The sequence below is a fragment of the Corvus kubaryi genome, unplaced genomic scaffold (assembly GCF_017639235.1).
Source record: "Corvus kubaryi isolate FWS band 111438036 unplaced genomic scaffold, C.kubaryi_AGA036_p1.0 68, whole genome shotgun sequence".
Taxonomy (NCBI): domain Eukaryota; kingdom Metazoa; phylum Chordata; class Aves; order Passeriformes; family Corvidae; genus Corvus; species Corvus kubaryi.
In genome coordinates, this window is record NW_024582056.1 from 23,588,524 (window position 1) to 23,611,059 (window position 22,536).

At 44.6% G+C, this 22,536-nt stretch overlaps 1 protein-coding gene across 2 annotated transcripts; it reads left to right on the forward strand.

The window, feature by feature from the left end:
• Positions 1-10,122: 10,122 nt before the first annotated feature.
• Positions 10,123-22,273, forward strand: DIPK1C (divergent protein kinase domain 1C). 2 transcript variants are annotated; one of them, XM_042048790.1, is made up of 4 exons: positions 10,123-10,383; positions 15,196-15,873; positions 19,308-19,472; positions 21,113-22,273. In XM_042048790.1, the coding sequence occupies exons 1-4, from the start codon at positions 10,201-10,203 to the stop codon at positions 21,326-21,328; spliced, it is 1,242 nt and encodes a 413-aa protein (XP_041904724.1). In that variant the 5' UTR covers positions 10,123-10,200; the 3' UTR covers positions 21,329-22,273. The 2 variants fall into 2 exon arrangements, with proteins under 2 accessions (XP_041904724.1, XP_041904725.1); XM_042048791.1 differs by having other exon boundaries at positions 10,156-10,383; positions 15,158-15,873.
• The last annotated feature ends 263 nt before the right edge of the window (positions 22,274-22,536 follow it).

Below are 22,536 nucleotides of genomic sequence, written 5' to 3' on the forward strand. Positions count from 1 at the left end.
AGATTGTAGATGGGGATGTGCAGAACAGTGCAGCTTTGCTGGATTTCTTTGATTTCCTGCAAACAATAGTTTTTGAACTAGTGACAGCAAATTTAAAGCAGGATGTTTAAGGAAGTCCTCACTGGTTGCTTTAATCCCTTCTAAACTGTGTCCTATTTATATCACACCCATGTACATGCACCTATGTGGACATTTGGACTCCATTAAAGTTGCTTGCCTTAAGTACTCCCACTTCTGCTGGGTTTGATTTTGTTGACTAAAGGTGAACAGAGCTGCTTATCCCTGGAAATTGCATTGCCATTGACATTCCAGCAATGTAAGCCTCACCTGTTACCCCTGGCTTTTCAAAACCAGGGGGCCTCAAAGCCTGAACTCATTTAGAGGAATAGCACAAAACTAAAACAAATCAAGGTATTATTTACTATTCAGTCAGTACTGTGGCTCAGAGGTAACCTTGCCCTGGCCTCCAAAGAAGCAGGGCTGCTTGTGTGGCGTACTCTAATTACAGAGTGCTGAACACTTGGGTGTGTTCATGGCCTTCCTAATCTATATATGCATGTGGGCCATGTAGTAATTAATGAGCTTGATCCTCACAAGCTTCTTCCAACAAAATAATATTTTGATAGGCAATTAATCAAAATACAGGGCAGATTACACTTAATCTAGACTTAACCATGTAGAAAATGTTGATATTTACATGGGAGAGCCCAGTGTGGGGTGTCTGTGTATCTGAGTCCCCAGTCAGAATCCAGTTAGAATGCTCCGTGGCACTTCATTGGACTCTGCACTCAGCTTTTGCCATTGTGAAACGTGCACAGGAGGAATGCTGCTATTGAGACAGGAGCTGAATCAAAGTCTAGAGTCCTGGTCTTGTGATCCTTCTTCCCATCCTTGCATAATGCAGTACTAGTGTGAAATGGAGCCTGTCTGGCTCAGTAGCCCAAGTAATAATAAATGCTAAAGGAATCTTCTCCGTCCCTCTGCTCCTTTCCTTCCTCTACCATTTACTGTCTGTTCCTTTTGTCTTCTTCTGTGTCCTCTCATTATGCTGAACCTGGCAAGTGGAGGACTTATATTCCGTCCAGTCCAACTCAGAACAGAGACATCTGCACTGGCCTTCCATGAGCCCCCACAGTGTTGTGCCACTGTGGAGCAGACAGATGTGCCTGCCTGCACGCAAGATGGCTCTGTGCTGCTGTGCTAGGGTGACTCTCTGGCTTGGTTGCCACAAGCTTGAGGAGCTAATTTGCCCTGCAGCGGTGGGTTGGATACTCAGGAGGCCCAGCGTGGTTAATGCATCAAAATTTCTGCAGCTCTGGTAGCCCCTGTATCAGTAAGGTTGTAACTTTCCTGATAAAAAACACACTCGAAAGCTTGCTGAAACTTTAGATCCTCCAGTATCTTAACAAAGTACCAAAACATCCTGGATTACTCCTAGCCTTCAGCAGTCACTAGTTGCTTAACTAAGCCAGTTCAGGACACCATAGATCTTGAAGTCTCTCATCTTAGGCACTAGATTTATCTGCAAACCATGACAGCATAAAGTAGAATAGAGGGGCCTTGCTGTGCACTGCTGGATAGCTCTTTGCTCCTTTTTTCCTGGCTTTATATAAGGTGGTTTTGCCCTTCCCCATAAGTGCTATTTTGCCGAGTCTGTACACTATATTGCAACCTGGGTTTTCCATGTCCTTTTCTCAGGATGCAGCAGTGACGCGTTGAAAATGTCACTGTCAGAAACATCAAAGCTAGCCTGTCTAGAGTGCTGGAGAGATTGCCTCAAATTAGACAGAGTGGCAGAGAGCCAGCCAAAAAACCTACCCCCCTCCCCCATCTTCTAAATTCAATGTGCAAATTGCCCAGATATCAATATGCCAATGCTTTTGGCAGCATTCTCCCCGTTACATTGCCCTAACATTGCCCAGGAATTGGCAGTCTATTTTGGTGATCTTGTGCTCAGAGAGGGCAGGTACTGTTCCCACTTATGATTCTGAGGCACAGATTAAAGAATGGTGTGAGAGGCTGTTAGTAAATTGTTCTTTTCCAGCACCTTGGAGGACTGGCTTGCAAATTGCAGAGCCAACATATCTTAGAAAGTCATTGAATGGGCATGCCAAAGGATTCCTTGTTTGCTGAAGTGTTGGTCCAGCTGTACCAGTGCTCCAAAAGGAGTAAAGAATGCACCTACATCCCTTTGTTCATTGTCTATTCCTCTGCCTGCGTGACTAAAGCACTCTGTGCTTCTGCCTGCTTGTCCTGGTACTCTGCATTAATATAACAAGTCAATGGCTCAAATGTGATGGTGGGATGTGTGTCATGTAAAAGGCACATGTAAAGGACAGGCAAGCAAAGGGTCAACAGCCCAGCTAGATGTGCTCTCAGTGCAAATGAGAAACACAGCCCTTGGGCACTGCTTCAGCCCAGCACTTCTCTTTGGAACAACCGCAGAGCCCAAATGCAAAAACATTCACCCTTTTTCTTCCTTATCTCAACTATCCTGTATTTCATTCCAGTGTGTTATCCCAACTACATGCCCAGTTTATCCATGCTCAAAATGCATGGAATGTGTGAGTAGATGTCATTTTCAATTCCTCCTTGAATATATTTTGGGATGTTGGGAGGCTTTGTTTCGGTCTTTTATAAGTTGTTGATTTGTCAATGTGAAAGAGAAATGTTAAAGAGGTCTGGCCAGGAATGCATGTTCTCCTCAATAAAATGGAGCCTAAATGCTTCCCCAGCTGGAATTTCACTCCAGAGATGCAGCTCTGCAGGGCTGCTTTTGGTGTCTCTTGTGGTTTCACTGTGGTTGCATTCCCCCTCCTTTGGTGGTTCTCCTCACTTCCCAGACTGAGGATCACATCCAGAACATTGCAATCCCTGTTTTTCATTTTGGGAGACTTGCTATGAGCTCCTTTACATGTGTGTATGCATCTGTACAGCATGGCCTGAAACAGTTTCATTCTATGCAGGAAACAGGGACTTGCAAAACTGGGGAATATTAAATGTTGTCTAATCATGGCATCTCTGCATATTCCTACTTTGTTCCTCCTTTTATATTCCTTATTGTAAATCAAAAGCAAATCCACTGATTCTGGATCAGAATTAAGGACCTTTTTTTTTTTCCCCCCCCCCAAGAAGAAGAAGGCTGTTGCTAGGGATGGGGGAGAGGGACTCCTTCTACAACACACAAAGTCTTCTGAGGAGAGAGGTGACTGACAGGGGATGTTAGTTGTAGACAATTAAGGGTTGTGAAGAACTGAAAAGGTAAATCATTGAAGAATAAGGAGGAAAATGTATGTAGGGAAGACAGTGGGATTGTACTGAAGAAAAACTACAGAAAATAGAAGATTGTGCCTGTGGAAGCAGCTATGGAAATCTGTTTCTGAGGCTTCTCAGTCACCAACAGTTCTGCTCAAAGCAGGAGGCAGCACCATGGCACTCCTTGATTGTTACATTGGCTGTTGATGCCTGTATAGCAGTGACCCCCCAGAAACAGGCCTGGCCACCAGAACCACTCAGGTTCTTGGAGGATGCTTGCATGTAACAGGAGGAACATCACACAGTAGTGGTGCTGCTGCTCAGGCAGCTGGGCAGGATCCCACATGCAGATTTCTTGCTCAGGAGTAACACAGGGGAGTCACTCACACTAAGGGATGCTTAACATTGATATAATTATGAGCTGTTTGTTTGTTGTAAGCAATACAGAAATTGAATAGTCTACTCTTCCCTAAACAAATGTCATACAACATTGGATGCATGCAAACTAACAATATATCACCTAAAGACAAGCTAATTACTTGGAAAGTCTAATAGAAAATTGTATTTCACTAATGGATAATTTTGTAGTTTGCTCCATGCCCAGCTATTCATCATTTGCAAAGAAATTGCAGTGAGCAGCTTCAAGGAAATAAATGAAGGTAATTAAGTTTTACAGAACTGGTACTGAAAATCATCCATGATCTTCCAAAACCCTCATTTTTTTCTACTTCAGATTTGGATTTTTAGAGGAGAAATCAAGAAATGGACATATCCACACGTAAATGCACTACGATCTATTGTATGGGATGGCTACATTTAATTTGATTTTTAAACATGCAGTACTAGAGTACACAGCCCTTAAGCCAAAAGAACAAAGCGAAAGAATCAGGAAAATGCTATAAATTAAGATTTGCTTATGTGAGTGGAGAAAAGCAGCACAGATTCTCCCTGGAAAGTCTAGTTCTAGTTAACAAAACCTTTCACATGCAGTATCGTAAGTATCCACTTGGTGGTTACTTTTGCCTACAAAGGAGATGCTTTTTTCCATCTCCAAGAATCAGTTTTGCTTTCCATTTCTCTTTTAGTAAGAGAGAGCATGCAGACCTCTGGCTGCATTTTACAGTCTGTGGCATAACAAGACGTGAACACGTGGACTTTGGGTATCCTAGGTCACTCTTGCCAGTAGAAACAAATTTAAAATCAGTCTGGTGCAAATTCCCAGCAGAAACTCATTTCAGAGTCTGCAGCCATAAAGCTGGATTGATTTTAATCTGTATGACAACATGATAACTTTTCTGGTAGTATCAGCTGTAGAAATGTCTTTTTAATGCACTGAAATAATAAATCTGGTCATTTGACTAGAAAAGATGACACTTAACTTTTTCTCTTTTGAGCTAGCACATATCTAAATGATCACAGCCCTGTGAATGCCATCTGTTTAGTATGTGTAATATTCTGCCCATTTAAATTACTTTGAACCATACATGTAAATAACAGCCCAATACCACAGGGAATTAGCTTATTAGATGGTGGGGTGTAACTTTCTTTCTACACAACCCTAGTGCAACTTCTAAGTATTTCTGGAATTGCTTCAGACACTCATAAAGGGAGGCTACAAAGAGCCAGATGCAGTGATGGCATAATGAGATCACTTGGCCCGAACTTGATGCAAAGACTAGAAACTGTGTACAGAAAGACTGGAAAGCAATCTCAGCATTTTCCCTTCTTTGTTCTCCCTTTCACACACTGTGGACAGGCACACAACATGCCACACAGCAGCAGATTCCACTGGAGAGCATCCTCTTAGGCTTGGAAAATTGCTCTCATGCCACTGACTCCAATCCCATGCAAAGAAAATTCCACTTATAATTCCCCTCACAAACTGATTAAGCTTCATCTTACAGCTAATTTTCCTTTTGGTGACTGGTAACATAAACAGGCAGAGGATGTAGCAGAGAAGCAATAGGCAATATTGTGTCAGGCATCATTTGGGATATGTGGACAAAAATTCCAGAATATTTTTCAAATCTTAATTTTTCCATCTTGTTTGAAGACTTACAAGCAAACCACAATCTGCTACAGTGATTGCCAAGGTATCTTACTGGCTTCTTCAGGCAATACTGTTTCCAAATGAGAGGAAGAAGTTGGCATGAGGTTAATAAAGAAATTAATTGAAAGGGGATGTATGAGAAGAGCAGGACAAGGAAACTGATATTTGGAATCTAGAAAGTGGTAAAAGGGAAGGAGAAAGCTAATACCTTTGGCTTTCCTGGGCAGCTATGCCTAAGAAATACTTCAAAAATTAAAAAGCAAACAAGACAAAATATATTAAATTTTTTTTATTCTATGTATACACGGGAAAACTTTTTGTGTCTAAACACTTGTCCTTGTTTAAATCAGTGAATTATCCCAGGCTTTTCCCTTGCCCACAAAGCTGTACGCTGTATTTTATACTGTGCCATTTTTCTGCTTCTGGTTCACAGTGTGACCCAATAAACTCACTGCTCACTGATGCCATAAAACTTCTGTGAGTAGTTTGCAACATACTCTTTTTGATTAATGGCATAAATGAGAAAATACGTTTGGTTTCCTCGTTTCCTCTGGTAGACTCAGAACTCTGCAGGGGAATTTCACTGCCTAAAGGGCATGTTCAAACCTATGTCTCACCTTGTGAGGTTTCTCAGCAGCAACTTTTCCAAAGGAAATCAGAAAGAAATATTTGTATGTTAAAATATATTTTCAAAGTAGATTTGAACAGCCCTTAAAAGTTTCTTGACCTCCTAGAAGGAAATTAGGAGATTTGTACCTGACGTGTGAAAGATTTTCGGACACATACCCTATTTCCATAGACAACCAATGACAGAAGGTGATAAAATCAAAGAGAACAATAAGTCCTAATGGACCAGTTTTACAGTTCATTAACTTGAGTGCCAAGGTAGTTCTTAATGACTGATTTACTTTCTTTCTTCATGAAGAATTCAGTAATTAGGAAAATAAGGTCTAGCGGCATAATAGGACTTGAGCCCACAATGCAGTTTGTGTCTGAAGGTGATGAGAAACGTGAGGGCTCAGCAGCTCTTTGGGCTGAGGACTCCTCTTGGCCCTGGTCTGAGGAGCTGCTGAGCCCCTGCACAGGCACAGAGCACAGGTGGATGCCAAGCCAGGCTCCCCACCTGGCTGTGCCGAGGGATCTCACTCCTGGCCACTGAAGCCTGTGATTATTCCACATCTGAACCGTCACCAGTGATGTGCAATTTTGTGATGTGCCCAACACAGTGACGAAAAGGAGACCAACTTGATGCTGACATCATTCTTTAAGCACTAATTCAAAGATTAATTGGGTATGAACTAATTAAGTTAATCCTGGATTATTTTTACTGCCCCTGATTTCACTTGCCTTAGTTCTACTAATTAATTTCCATCAAGCTTTATTCTAGGTTAAAATGAGAATAGGAATATAGCTTCCTTTAGGAACACAGGAACACAATGTGAAGCAGCCACAGTTTAATATCTACAGAAAGCAAAAGTTCTCTGATGCAGAGGGGTTTTTTTAAGAAAAATTGCTGTGGCACAGAGGGACGCTAAGATATATATGTTTCACGGAGGATGGACTACAATTGACTCTGTTAGTCTTAAGAACCTTGAAGCTTAGGGAAATCTGAAATTAGACTTGAATTTTGCAGCTAGCAATAGATTGTTATTCAAGGCTAAACCACCTGATCCTGAGTCACCTAGGCTTTCATTTTTTACTAAATCCAAGCTTTCTGGGTCAATTATTGACCTGTTCTGAAGTTCTCTATGTATATGTGTACAAGAAGGTACGTATACACACACATACATATTTACTAGACTTGTCCAACTTTTCACACCCACAGTTAGTGAGATATTTAAAAATTCAGAGTCTGAACAACTAGATACAACCCTTTGCCCTGCCTGAATGCTATGCTGAAATCTTTCAGAACTTTATTCCCTGCAAATGCTTCCTGTGGGATTTACCATAAAATGAAATGGGTAAACTATCCAGTATGCGTGTCAGCCAACTTGCATTTGCTTCACTAAGCTCCGTTCATCTTGTACTTTTATTTTTTTTTAACTATTAAAACAATATTAAAACTACATTAACACCTATTATTATTATTTTCTTAGTCTATTTCTTCATATTCCCTAATTTCAAAGCAGCAGATACCTGCATGTTAAAGCTAGAATTGCTCTTACTATGTGTAGCAGCTGTTTCCAAACCAAAGAGGAGGATGTGGGCTCCTTACAGACCCCAAAACGCGGTGAAGTTTAGCTTGTATCTTAGGATGAAATGAAAAGTGCAGCCGGACACCCGACTGATGCTGCCTGCTGGGCTAACTACCCTGATCCAGCTGCTGAGGGAGCAGCATATGGCCAGGATGGGAAGGAAGACAGGACTGCTTCTTTCAGCAACCATTTCCATTAAGATCACCTTATCTGCAATATCTCATTGCATCTTTAAGGTGCAGACATTTGATACAGCTGAGCCAGTGGGACAGTTCTGCCTCCAGCAACCCAGAGTGCCTGGCCCTGCAATGTGCCTCCCTGCACCAGCCTGGCGGCATCCTCGGGGCTTGCTGACCTCTCTGAAAATAATCTCAGCAAGAAACAGCTTTACATTTCTCTGCCCTGTTAGCAAGCTGAGAAAGCTCCCTGGGCAGCAAGGAGTATCTTTCACTGGGGGAAGGGACTGCACTAGGCAGGCAAGACAAAGAGGAAAACAGGGAGGTGGCAGTGGAGGAGGAGGAAGGAACGTGCTTGTTTTTTCAGCAGCAATTAGAGAAGCTCAGCTGTGACAAATAATCTGGTCTGAAGTCTCTGTATTTGGTTCCTAGCTTAAAGTCGGGTGTAGTTAGGATTTGTTTTCAGAACTATTGTTGAAACACAAATGACACATACACAGAATTTCACAGACATTTAATAAAAATACCTAATATCCTTTGGGGATTGCTGACACACAGAGAAGCCAAGATCCACATTTTAAAATACATGTGGGTTTGGTAGTGCCTAAACTATTACCCAGACAGCTTAGGACCGAGAAGTAGGGACTTATGCTTGACTTTCCCCCACCATCTGCATCCCTTTTCCATGTGGTTTATATCTGAGGATTGTTCCAGATATCAGTATGGCAGATCTGCAGTTTTGTCTCCTAGGTGGCAGCAGTCACTGGTGAAGGTTGGCTGTGTTCAAGCCTAGCTGGTACTCCTACAGAGGAATGGCTGAACAACACTCCTCCTCGTCCACTTATTGTCCTAGAAATGTTCAAAGAGCATCCCAAGATGGTCAGAGACAGCTTCTGAAAACATTTTGTATCAGACTGAGAAACGGGATTAAAATGTTTTAGTTCCTAGCTGCCTCCTTGGTCTTTGCTGCTTGCCACATTCCCAAGAAACAGACTGCATCGCCAGTGCCTCAAAAGTAAGCTTCTCAGTAAAAGGATCAGGGGAAAGAAAAAGAAAATTTGAAAAGTCAGCCCCAGCAGGTGAAGAAGTGAGATGGTGGAGAAATCAAGAAAAACACTGATAGAAGATGTGGCTAATGATGATTCTGCTTCTGAGACTCTTTGGAGATGAAAGTAGTTTTGCTCTTCTTGGATCTCCCTCCCCACTGACGGTCTCTAGAAAGGAAAGCTGGAGTATGTCCAGCAATATTTCTATCTTTCTGTTTCTTTTCTTCCACAGTCCACCATCTACTTAGAAGCTCAATTTCAAGCCCTGCTCTGCCAGGTAGAGGAGAACTGCACTGATCATGTAAAAGGTGTGGATAACAGCAAGTTTGCTGCACCTGTGTTCTTCCCTTGCTGTTCTGAGAGGTAAAATTCGATCATGTCAATAGAGACATCTTTCTTTTTAAAGACTTGTCAAGGAAGTATTTCTGATTAAGTTAGACATGATGCTAAGAACATATATCACTGAACCGAACTCTCTGAACAAAGACAGTGAACATCTGCACCTGGAGTGAGGAAAGTCTGCCAGGATCTTCCTTGCTGCACAGGAACACACGTCTGAGTCTTTGACCCCTCAGAAACGTTAACGAAGTCAGGTATATCAGAGGCTGTCCCGTGGAGCTGACCACACCGTATCAGGGACACAGCCGCAGGTGCCAGGGAGACAATGAGAGGGCAGGGAGACAATCTATCGACGCCAGCATCCTCGGACCCAGTACACCCTGCCCGTTTTGGCAACGTATCCGACGTGGCCGCTCGGCTGGTGCTGTCCGCCGCCGCCGAGGGAGGCAGGACACGGGGGTGCCGGGCAGGGGCCAGCCTGCGCCCCGCGACCGGGGGCTGGGGGAGCTGCTGGGGAGCCAAGGGGCGACCCACCGTGGGGGCGCTGGGGGCTGCGTTACTGAAAGGGCATCTGAGTCGCTTCTCTCTCTTCCTCCGTTATCTCCGGGCGGATAAAACGGGAGAAGTTACTCCAGAATAAATTACAACCTTTTTTTTTTTCCTTTCCCCATTTGTCGGGAGACGAAGCTTTCACCAGAGGTACCTGTCAGTCTCCAGGCTGCCTCTTTCAAAGTATCGAGCAGCCGCCTGGACGGCAAAGGGTTTCCACAGCAGCATCCATCACCCTTCAAACCCCTTTTATTCTCGGGTGAGAAACTCGCAGAGGAGAGGCGGGGGGCGCGGGCAGCAGCCGCCAAGTGGCTGCAGGGGCCGCTTGGCACGGGGGAGCGCAGACAAAAGCCGGCGGAACTACGTGGCTTAAATTCAAAAGGGGCGCTCCGGGCTCCGCCAGGGCAGCCCCGGCCCGGGGAGGGGGCGGGAGCGGGAGCGGGGCAGCCCGGCGGGGGCTGCGGGCGCCGAGCGCCGGCGGGAGTGGGACGGGCGTGCGGGGGGCGCAGCGCGGCTCCCCCGGCCCCGCCGCCGCTCGCTCGGGGCCGCCGCAGCTGAAGCGGCCGCCCCAGCCCAGCCCCGGCGCGGCGATGAGGGGCATCCCGGGCTTAAAGCGGCTGCGGCTCAAAATCTGGCGGCGATGCGCCCTGCTGCTGCTCCTCCTCTGGGCTGCCTGCTGGGTGGTGGTGAGCGCTGCGCTGTTCCTCCTCCACAGGAGCGTCTTCTCCGAGCGCTGCACGGACGAGAAAAGCCACCGGATCCTGGCCAGGCTGGTACGTGCCCCGGCGGGACGCGGGGCATCTCCCGGGGGCTGCCCGGCAGGACGAGGCGCGGGCGGTCCGTCGGGGCTGCTCTCCGGGGTGCCCTGCCCGGCTCCGGCCGCCGGAGGTGCCGCATCGCCGGCGCCTCCCGGTGCGCACGGGCGGGCGGCTGCCTCCCTACCTCCCTCCCTCCTTCCCTCCCTGCCTGCCTCCCTTCCCGGGGCGAGGTCAGGTGCAGGCGGCGGGCCGGCTCCCGGGCGTGGGGTGCGGGTGCGGTGCCCAAGCGCTTCGGAAAGGGCAGCTCGGAGAGCCGAATGCTCCGAAGCGGAGGAAAGCCTTCCTCCGGGTGTTGGGGGGTTTTGTTTGTTTTTAGCCGAAAAGCTGTTTGGACAAAAGTCGTCTTTCAGAAGTGCCAGGCAGCATGTATCGCCTCCTTTATGTCTGGAGGGGGCTGGTGTGTAAGATGTGGTTAAAATTCAAGAAAGGATTTGCGAATATTCATTGAAATTTCCCTTAAAAATAATAAGGAACAGATTTAGGATTGTGTAGGAAACACTTTGAGAAGAGGAGCAGCGTGGGTTAATGCTTTTAGTTAATTTTGTTTCTTAGTTAGGGTGTCTGTAATGCCGGTGGTTAGCTGGGAAGGGAGGAATCCTAGTGGGAATTAAATAATCTATTACTGCAAGGAAGCAAAAACTGATCATAGATTTTCCTTAATTCTGTATCATAAAGGAAAAGCAAGTGTAGGCAGCGGTCCTGACAGCGTGTTTTTAATGGCAGTGTGCTCCAGGTTCTTTACCTCAGGAGCCAGACTGAGGTGGGGCTGAGCTCAGGTTTGCAGCTGAAGGAATGATTCCTGCCTCATCCTTACGTGCTTGGGAAGAACACTGATATATGGAGGTGCACGGAGCCATCAGGTTCAGGGAGGTCCAGGTCCTCGCCATCACACTCACCAATAAACAGATGGACAGAGACTTGTTGCTGTTCTTCAGTTTGGAAAGCGTCAGGCAAGGCTTCAAAAGCCCAGGGATCAGATTTCAGACGCAAGCTTGGAAAGTTGTCTCTATCACTGAGAGGTAGCTCAGTTTCAGACCCTCCTTCCAGAGGAAGAGTGGCTGAAATTGCTGTGCTCATCTGTAAGTGAAGAATCAGTACTATCGGTAAGGTTTGTAAGCAACAGTTTTCCCAGATGACGTTAGAAAGGAATTGTCCTTCTAATGGAATATAGAAAATGAGCTCATCTTCATCAGCCCCAAAATAAGTCTTCCTACATCTTCTGAGCACAGCATGAGTTTCACAGTTACAGAAAGTGCAACTGAGCAATGAAACAAACAACCTGATAGCTTGAGTCTCACACCTTCCATTAAGCAAAAATCTTTTACTATTCATCTGTCAGTAGGAGATGAGCTATTTTGAGGAAGTGGGTGAAAATACCCTTGCAAGTGGCATTTCTGAAGGTTTTATTTTCTTATTCTGAGTAAGATATCCATCTGTGCAGATGTGTACTGCACTGAGAAGGCTGAAATAGCATTGGGCAATTTGCAGGGACTAACTCTCAAAAAGAATCCCTCTTCCTCTTTCCTAATTCCAGTCTCATCTTCATTTACACAGAACACACTAAATCATAGCAATCAATTTCTGTTGCCTCTGGAGAAATCAATTCATTTTGATGCCTTCCAAACCTGGCTCTGTATTGCATTTACATAGAAGTAGTAGCTAACAAGGCAAAACATCAGTCTCAGGCCACTGATGGCAGTACAGTGAGTTACTTAAATTTATATAAATCCTAAGCAAGGTTTACATTAATTTAATCTTTTATATTAATTTAAACCCAGCTTTTTAAACTTATCTTGATAAGTGCACTGAGGACTTTAAAAATTATGTAGCTAATTTTAATAAGAAACATATGAGCAAGTCTGAACCATGCTTGTGTTTGCATTTTTGTGTAGTACAGCTGCTTCTTTATAAGGCTTTTGGCTTGGTATCACTGTCATATTTTAGTTTTAAGAATCTGGCGCATAAAGAAGAATCTGTGGCCTTCAAAGGTCGATCATTAGGTTGATTTAAAGCTGTCTCATCAACAGATCTCAAAATTCAGTCATTAAGACAGGGATGGCAGTGTGGAGGACCGTTTCTGAAAGATTTCTTTGGGGAATTGATTCTTCCTTTTATCAGCAGGATGATAGACAGTCTTGCATAGCGAGGTCTGCAGTTAGTGCAAAAGTTCCTGGGTTGGTAAATAATTAAATGGTTCGTCTTGTCATGGCAGGGTAATCTGTATTACCTGGTTAAATGTTTTCAGTCCAAAGCACCAAATTTGTGGTTTAATACTGTAAAATGCAAGCTCGTACACTGGGGAGCACAATAGTACAAGCCATGCCAATATGATGGAAGATTGTCCTGTAAAACTGTGACTTTGGAATGGATGTAAGGGTCAAATAATTGCTTCAAGATGAACTACCAATGCAGACTGTGCCTCAAAGCCTGATAGGAAATGGTTCAATCTTCTTGATTGTTTCCTTGAGCAAGCCTTTTTGAAAGCCTTCCTTGCCTTGATGACCAGCTGAGAATGCACTTCTGGAAGGCTGATCTGTGTTTCATCACTGTGAGACCATGAGCTCTTTGGTCAAGGCCTCTTCCACAGATCCCAGTTTGCAAAACACTGCACAAGTTCATTGTAAGAAGAATATGATTCAGACACTGTTTGTCAGATACTAGGTTAACAATCAAATATTTATAGCTTAAACTGAAAAAAAACAGCAGACAAGTCCTAAACAGCAACCAGGTTCAAAAAGGATCTGTCTCCTGTCTGTGAAATCTGAGTCTGCTTTTTCCACAACTACTTTTCCTCCCTAATGCCATTAAGAATGATGTGATGTCAACACAGGAAAATAAGCTACACCTTGCCATGTTTGGCTACAGGTCATGGTCATGTGTTCTAGGTGCCAGAAGTCCATGCATGTGGATCCTCTGAGAGTGAACCACAGAAAAATAGTCCACAGGGGCAAGTGCTCACCCATGTGAACCCAATGACATGACTAAGCCCTATCTTCTCTTACTGTAGCAGAAGAGAATGAGACTGTGGTCTGTCAATAGAGTTTTAAATGTGCTTATACTTACAATCCAAAGAAGACCCAAAAAATTCCTTCTGTTTGTAATTTTCTTTCAAAAAATGCTTAGAGATCTGGATGGTAAGAACTGCTAACCTAGATTTTGTTGAAAAAACTACATTTTCTTCTTTAAAAGGTAGGGTAAAACTGTATTACATTCATAGGGGCAGATTTTCAAAAGCAAGAATATTGATCTGCAGGCTCTGAAGCCTGCAGACAGTCCAGTGAATCTCCTTGGCCATCCTGATGAGGATGCAGATGTGTGTGTGTGTTTCATACTTGCATGGACTCAGTGTCCAGACAATCGTGCAAGACACTCCTTGCTGGCATTGCATGTTGTCACTTCAGCTGTGAGAACATCACAATGTAAATAAATTAATTTTATGTCTCTCTGAACTGCTCTCAGTGAGCTGTTTCAGTCAATTGATCACCATTCTTGGATTCTGGACTTAATCCTCCACCCATTCCCCAGTGTGCTGTCTAAGGCTGGACTCTAAATGCTGCTTGGCATCAGAACATATTCCTCTGGTGTACACACCCGAGAAAATACATTACTTGAATGCGATGGTCACGTTCCTTGTGTGTGTAACAGCCAGTCACAAGTGAGGTGAGGCTCAGGCAGCTGCTGCAAGTCCTGAACATGCAGGGGGATCTGCCAGCTTGTTTAAATCAAGGTTCAAATGCCAGAAAGCAATGGAGGTGGATGACACTGTCAAGCTGCCTCACAGATGTTTGGCTTTCTACACCACCTCTTCTATTCCCCTTCTACCAGAGACCTCTGATCATCCCCTCTACTGAGCATCCCAAAGCAGTCCCTACACCTGCACTTCTGAATGCCCATAGGAATATATCAACTGCCTTGGCTTTTGGAAATTATATTATGGAAATTATTATGGCTTGAGAGAAGGACTGGTGAGGGAATCCTTGCAGTTCTTTCACTAATTTGCATTGACCACTAAACTATCAAGCAACAGTTCCCTTGCTTCCAAGGCCTCATTTCATTCCAGTTTAAAAAAAAATTAAGTATTGAAGCAATTAATATTAAAATGTCACTTCTGATAACTACATATAACACATATATAACATATATGTGTTCTGCAGCATTTGCATATTCAAAAATTCTGAAAGTTCTTGGTCCAAAAGGCATTGAATGCAACCTCTATGTTTTCTGGTAGTACAGGAGGAGGTTGTCAGATCTTCCTTCAGGGCATGTTGAGTGTAAGGCTGAAACCTGCAGAGCTGTGGAATGTTCCAGAAATCCAGCTACCCATGGATTTTGCTGTAGTTTAAGTGGTGATGTCTAAGTTATGCTGCCCTGAACCTTCCAGAGAAGTCCTGCATTACTCTGGGCCTTAAAGTGTTATAACCCATCATCTCACACAACAGAGCCACAAGTGTTTCAAGTTTGTCTCACTGAACTCATATGTGTAAAAAATTTCAGATTAACAAGTCATCCAGTCCCTTTCCTAGCCCCTGAAAAGCCTGTCCTTTACTATCCTCAGAACCCCTGTTCTGAAGCAGAACTCCGCTAGTAATAGATCGCTAGGGAATTCTGAAAAACCACTGAATGACTCACTGGTTGTAGGTGTGTGTTTGCAGTTCCATGGCTGCTGCAAACCTCTCGAGCTTAGGACTGTTGCTCATTATTTGTCTTTCTTTTACGTGGTCCACGGGAGCATGGCTCTACTATGAATATTCTGCTCTTTCACTCCAGTGCCTCGACTACAGCAGCGGAGCCCTGACTGGGGACCTCTGTGAAGACCTGTGCGTGGCGCAGAAGCTGGTGTACAAACACTGCCTTTACTATGATAGAGGTAAGAAGGTCATTCAGGCTGATTGGAGAGGCCAGCCCATCATACTGAAATCCAAAAAAGAGATCTTTTCCAGCTACCAGCACCTCAGTATGCTAGAGGAGGTGGAAACACAGGATATCCCTGAAACAGAGCTTCTGCTTATGGTAGCTTTGGAGGTCAAAAATGCCCTGGGGCTAGAACTGTCTAACAATACCATGGGGCCCCTGTGGACAAGGAAGAAGGGACCACGTTGGAAAGCACAGGTGGCCAGCATGTGGTCCTTGCTCCAGCAGGAAGAATATATCTACTTCAGTTTGCTGCAGGACCTCAGCAAACACATGCTACGAATTATTGGCTCTTGTGGACACTTTTATGCTGTGGAGTATCTCACAGCTGGACATGCCTGGCACAAAACTATTTTTCCCTTGGAAAATGTGATCAGCTCCTCCCTTACTGGACACAGAAGCAGGGTGAGAGCCATCACTGATATTGCACTCAGCTTTCTGGACATGGTGCAGCATTTTGATAATGATTTCTCTCACCGATTTCACCTGTGTGACATCAAACCAGAAAACTTCGCTATCAGGCACGATCTCACGGTAAGTTAGGTGTTTGGGGTGGTGTTCCAGGAATTTGAGATCAAATTCTAGTCTGAAGACAACCATGTAAAAATGACACTCCCCTCCTTGTACAGCTTCTGGCTAAGTTTTTGCAAAGCCAGTGAATTTACAAGCATCAGGGGAGATTCTCTACTGCTTTTCCTCTTTGTAATGTGTACAGCCACATTTTTGGAGCACTAAATCCTCCTGCTTCTTTTGAAAACTTCTTGCTCACTTCTGTTTTGTTTCACTTCTTCAAAGGCATTGGTGCAAGGTCCCTCGGATGTGGTGAGGCATGCCTCCTTGAGGCAAGGGGATCTCAAAAGCTCTAAATGAAGCTGTAATTTGAGTCATATTTCTGGTAGTGATGCTGAAAGGAAAAAACTGTATGAATTTAAAAGCTCAGGCTGAATTCGTGGTCTGACACAAGGGTAACTCCCCACGTCCAAACACGCACATTTCTGCTTCAGTGTTCAGCTTATCTGTCTGGAAACTATGCAAGGACAGCGACATGAAACTCCCTGCTACTGTCACTCTTTGACTTTTCATTGTGCAGCTGTAACTCAGACCTGAATAGCTATGCATATTTTCTGAGTAGTGGTGCAGCTCACATTCATTCTGTGGACAGAAATTCCTCTGGTTTTGGTTGGAATTTTGTCTACAGATTGGGGGCACCATGCAGTAAGTGTTTGAACTAGGGTCCCAGTTTGCAGTGTCGTCAGTGGAGTTTCTGCACTCTGAGTGAATAGAAAGCATTTTCAGGAACTTTAATACTGTTTTTAGTACTCACTGAGTGTTAGTGTAACACTTGTATCTTCAGAGTACTAGACAAACATTGCCTAAACATACAGTCATTAAGAGCAATTAGAGTGTTTCCCTTCACCCTTCCCTCCCTTCCACTGTTTATTCAGGTGCAATACAGCAGCTGAAGAGGGAATGGGTGAGGAGCTACAGCAAGAAACTAAAGAAAGCTGTACCACTATTTAGGCAAAGCAGGAATTCCTCAATGCCCATCTTCCTCAGTTACTCAGGGCTGTGGCTGCCTGTGGCTGCCTGTGGCTGAGCACACGCCAGAGCATCTGTTTTACAACCTACTTACACAAAAACATTAAATTTAGGGAAAGGGGATGAATACCGGATGTGTCTTCTCTTATGAGTCCTTTCGGTGAGGCTTGCTTTGCCAGGATCTTCCAGTGACCAACCAGTTCCAGAATGGGAACACGGCAAGGCAGCCTCTTTTTTGTCCCTTATGTTTGTTTTAAGCAATTTTTTCACTTGCTGGTTTCTTGTATAGGAGAGAAAAAACCTTGTAATAGTACCACTATTCCTCATTTGAGTAATGAGACTTCTAATGCCCAAAGAAATGTGCCTGGAATGCAATAGCTTTACTTTGAGGATTATTTTCATGTGGTGGGGATAAGTCTCCAGCCTTCACATGCTCTCCTGCAGCACAGAGAGGAGCTGTCTGCTAGATCATCCAGAAGAATTTTAAGCTGCCATGGAGCCACATAAGGTACGCAGTCAGAAGGAGGTTTGGGTGAATGCACAGTGCTCTGGGAGAGAGCTTCCTCTTTCACCAATACTTCAGAGAAAACTGGAAAGATTACAGCACCTTAAACATGATTTTAAATCAGGTCATGAGCCAATTTGAGTCCTTCCTGTATTTTCTTAGGTACTTTTTTCATCAACTATGATCGCAGCAAACCCCACCAAAATGTAGCTGTTTATAGGCAGAGTATCACCCAGGTATGTCTTTACGGAGTCTAGCTGGATGCCCACACACTTTCGTAAAAGATGAATTTCAGTGAAGCCACTGAACGCTTTGGCAGCCACATATTTGGGAACCGGGCTGATTTTCCTAGTGGAGCAATGGATCAGATTGTCAAATGTGCTCAGTTCTGGCAAAGACCCCGCCTGGGAGGTGATGCAGTGATGCTGGGACTGGGGAAACCCTGCACTGCTTTCACTGTCTCTTCTCCAAAGAACTGAGCAGCAAAGTCACAGAAAGCTTAAGGAAGTGAAGAAAAACAACAACAACAACAAAAGATTTGCCTGCCCAAATGTGAAATTCCTTAGGCTACATCATCATTATAAAGCTCTCCAAAAAGCTTAAAAACACTTATGTTTTTAAGATATGCCTCATCTCTGTAAGATTTTTCCCTATGGAAAAAGGAGTAGTAAAAAATGAAGATTAGACCATGTTCTTTATTTTGCCTGTGGAAGGTTTATTTGGCCTTCTACCAAACCAGACATCATTAGTTCCTGTGGTTGATCCAGTTGCTATTCCAGTCAGACAGTTCATCTTCTCCTGTTACTTGGGAGGTTGAATCTTAAAAATAAAACTACCATTTGAGCCCAAGTAACTCTGCTTTGCCCAGGTCCCAGACATTTTCTCCTACGAGAATGTGTGTCAGATGCTGCAAGGGAACATCCCTGATCCTGACTGCCAAGTGTGAAATGCAGCTGGCTGCACATCCACGACGCTGGAGAGAGGTTGCCTTCCCTGTGGTCACCCACAGCTTGGCTCACGTCAGGCAGCTGCCATCCCCTTACTGGATTCCTTTCTTTCCCTCTTTATTGCTGTGATTTCTTTAATGAAGCATTCATGGCTGGAGTGGCACTGGCAGAAACTGAGACTACAGCCCTTCGCTTCCAGAGAGGTCTCACCCTCAGCACAGGCAGCAGTTCTGCAAACACTTTGTGCTGCGTACACACTGCTCTGAGAGCCTCATGTCAGGGGGAGGAAAGTGACTGACCCCTTTCACTCATGTTTTTTCTGCTGTGACCAACTTCTGGCTGGACTCTGTTACAGGACATATTTCTAGACCATAAGAACAAGAACTGTGCACAATAAATGTGTCAAATGTGTCAAAGAAGACTGGACAAAGCCAGACCCAGCTTTCAGCAAAGTCAGGGATCTCCTTCTACAGCTGAACAGACTCAAACCCACTGAATGCAAGGACAGGTTTGCAGGAGCTGTACCAGGTGCAGCTATCTCCTTTCCACAGTGGCAAAGTCAGGGGTTTCGTTTGAATGCGGAGCTGTAAATGATACTGTCTGGCCATGGGTAATTGTGCACCATCTTGCACAATTAAGAGATTGAGGTGCCATCTAAATATGCTTCACCAGCAAGTGAATCAGTCTTCAGATTGGGTAGTTCCACTTTAAAGCAAATCAATCCAATTGACCCCAGGGATGCATTTTGTTCACAAGCAATTTTTCCATTCCCGGTGTCATAAGCATTGGTTGTTTTTGTTTAAAAAGTGGTGTTTATAAGGCTAGTGTGGCTCAGTTAAGTGAAATAAAGCCCTTGTGATCCTGCCAGCAGATGCTCTCAGCTCAGCATTTCCAAAAGCAAGCAGCAAAGAATGCCTGCTCAGCCCTGTCCCAGAGGCTGTGCCGTGCCAGATCTGATGGGATGTTTTGATTCACAGGTGGTGGCCATTGATGTGGATATGGCCTTTTTTGAACCCAAAATGAGGGACATCCTGGAACAGAACTGCACGGGAGATGAAGACTGTAATTTCTTTGATTGCTTTTCAAAATGCAATCTGAAAATCAGAAAATGTGGAGCACAGAGAGCCAATAACAACTTGCAAGTGAGTAGACACAGCTGTTTTATGAATCCATTCCTTTTAAAATCACACTGACTATAAAATCCATGGTATGTATGAGGAGACTGTGAGATGAAGACAGTCAGGTTTTCAAATGTGTCCACGTAAGTGCCAGTCCTGTTCAGAAGTCTTGTCTTGGGGCACACAAACAGATCTTTATATTCACTATATACAGTGCTTATTTGCCATGGTTTTTGTAGGTGTTAGCCCAGTGCCTCAGACAGGAGAGCAGAGTAAGTAGGGGTAGGGGATTAGCACTTCTGTCTCCACTGATGGTAATGTCACATCCTTGAGTTGTACCTCAAATCCTGTGTTCATTTCTGGGCCCCTCACTTCAACAAAGACATTGAGGTGCTGGAACATGTCCAGAGAAGGGCAACAGAACTGCTGAAGGGTCTGGAGCACGTCTTGTAAGGAGTGGCTGAGGGAGCTGGAGATATTTAGCCTGGAGAAAAGGAGGCTCAGGGACATCTTATTGCTCTCTACAACTACCTGAAAGGAGGTTGCAGTGAGATGGGTGTTGGCCTCTTCTCCCAAGTAACAAGCGGTAGGGCAAGACAAAGTGACACCAAGTTGCATCAGGGAGGGTTTAGGTTGAACATGAGGAAAAATTTCTGAAAGGGTGGTCAAGCATTGGAAGAGACTGCCCAGGGAAGTGGTGGAATCACCGTTCTTGTAAATGTTCAAAAAGCTTGTAGATGTTGCACCTGGGGACATGGTTTAGTGATGGACTTGGCAGTGCTGCACTGACACTTGGACTCAATGATGTTCGAAGTCTTTCTCAACCTTAGTGATTCTATGATTCTGTGAAAGTTGGGTGGCTGCTCGAGTGTAAGCAGGGGTTGTGATTCTCCACTGTACAGATGTAGTGTGTGGGTGCAGTGGAAAGGGGTGTCCATGGGTTCTTGGCCCGGGGATAAGGTGTCTTACAGCTCACCCAGCTTGTGTTGGTGGCACTAGTGCAACAGAGAGGCTGGGGGTGTGTAGCTTGTTGACCTTTTACCTGTTCCTCCCACCCTGTCACCCTTGTTACGCAAAATCACGGAATTGTTTCTGTTGGAAAAGGCCTTTAAGATGATCAAGTCCAACCATTAACCCAGCACTGCCAAGTGCACCTCTAGATCACGTCTCTAGTGCCACATCTACACATCTTTTAAATATCTCCTGGGATGGTGACTCATCTAATTCCCTGGGCAGCTTGTTCCAATGCTTGACAACCATTCTGGCAAAGAAATTTTTCCTAGTATCCAATATAACCTTCCCTGGCACAACTTGAGGCCATTTCCCCTTGTATCACTTGTCACTTGAGAGTAGAGGCAGACCCTTACCTGGCTACAACTTCCTTTCAGGTACTTGAAGAGGACAATAAGGTTCTCCCTAAGCATCCTCTTCCCCAGACTAAACAACCCCAGCTCCTCCAGCCACTCATAAGATCTCTGAGCCTGAGAAGAAGGGTCATCCCATAGCTAGAGTGTAGCCTTTGTGGATGCTCCTTTTCTATACCTCCCTGTTCGAATGGCTGAAGGCATTTTGGATTCAGGTGACGTTTTGCTACAGTCCCAGGGAAGCAGCAGGGCATTAGTAGCTTCTGGAACACAACAATCTGCTCTTCTTCCTTTCCGCAGGTAATTTGTGACAAAATATTCCGTCGCTGGTTTTCCCCAAGTCTCAGAGGACCACTGGTTTCCCTGCCCCTGCAGCTGCAGCTGCAGCAAGCCGTGCAGGAGTGTGCTCAGCCAGGGCACACAGGTGCCACCGGGCACCAGAGGACTTTGAAATCTCTCTCCGAGTTGTACCGCCTGCTTCGGGTCACTCAGCGAGAACTGCAAGGGGCAGAGTAGACACAAAAGGCAGAACTGCAAAGGCTACATCCCAGTCTCTCTGCCATCCCTCCTAACCTTGTACTTTTACAGCACAGAGATTGCTTTTCTGCTATGCAAATGAAGTTCATGGCTGCAGGTGCAGCACGTCCTGTTAATATCCTGTCAAGTGTTAAATTGCTTTACATTACTTGGGTTCTGTTCTTGCTTATTTTCCTGAGCCAGCGCTACCCCTCTCCATCAGCATTCATCACATCCTTCTGAGCTGTAGTCACTGCTCAGATAGCATCTAAGTGTGATGCTCAGAGGATGCATTTACAGAAGAAAAGTGTAAGTGCAGCAAAACTCTATCAATAACTAAAATAATGGGTGGGTGGGTGTGAATAAGTACATGCATGGTGTTTGTTTTAGTTTCCCCATCATATGAGGGTTTTTTTTACAGTAGAGACAGAGTGTTCTTTGTGAAAAAAAAAAAGGGGATCTCAAGCAGGGAAATGTGCTGTCACACAAGCAAAGAGTTGCTTTTGTACAAAGCAGTCCTTTCTGATGTCCCTAAATGCATTTTCTCTGGGGCAGTGCGTTACCTGTGTCATTGCTAACTTTTTGGGGAGAAATTATATAAAAGCTCTTCGGACTTTTCTAGAGCACAATAATTATACCCTTGCTGAGTTCCCATGTGGGTACTCATATTCTGCAGTGAAGAAGTATGAATAATGCCACTGGATTTTCCCATGTGAACAAGCCCTCAGGCACTTGTACATCAGAGTACTTGATAAGAAGCACTCCTTTGCCAGAGAGCAAAATTGCCCAGGAATGTCAACAATCTGTCCTTTGCACAGAACAATATCCAGACCCAGAGTTTTCTTCCACAGTATTTTTTTAATGAACAAAAGGAAAATTTTTGTACAAATCCATTATCTTGCAGTCAGTTACATAAATAAAGATCTCTAGAGTAACTTAAAATCATTAACTTTGCCTTTCAAATGTGCAGAGTTGTGGCTGGAAAAACTAGCATGGTTTCAGGAGACACTACACGTGCGTAGGCCCAATAAAGAGCAATGTCTCCATGATCTGGTTTGGTATGTGGACATCAAAAACCCCACAAACAGGAATCCCAGCAGCCTATGGAAGCCCTCAGCTTGGAAGAAATCAATGTTGAGACTGACAATACTGATTTATGGATGTGAGACATGTAACAACACTTAATCTGCTCCATCTTTATGTCCCTC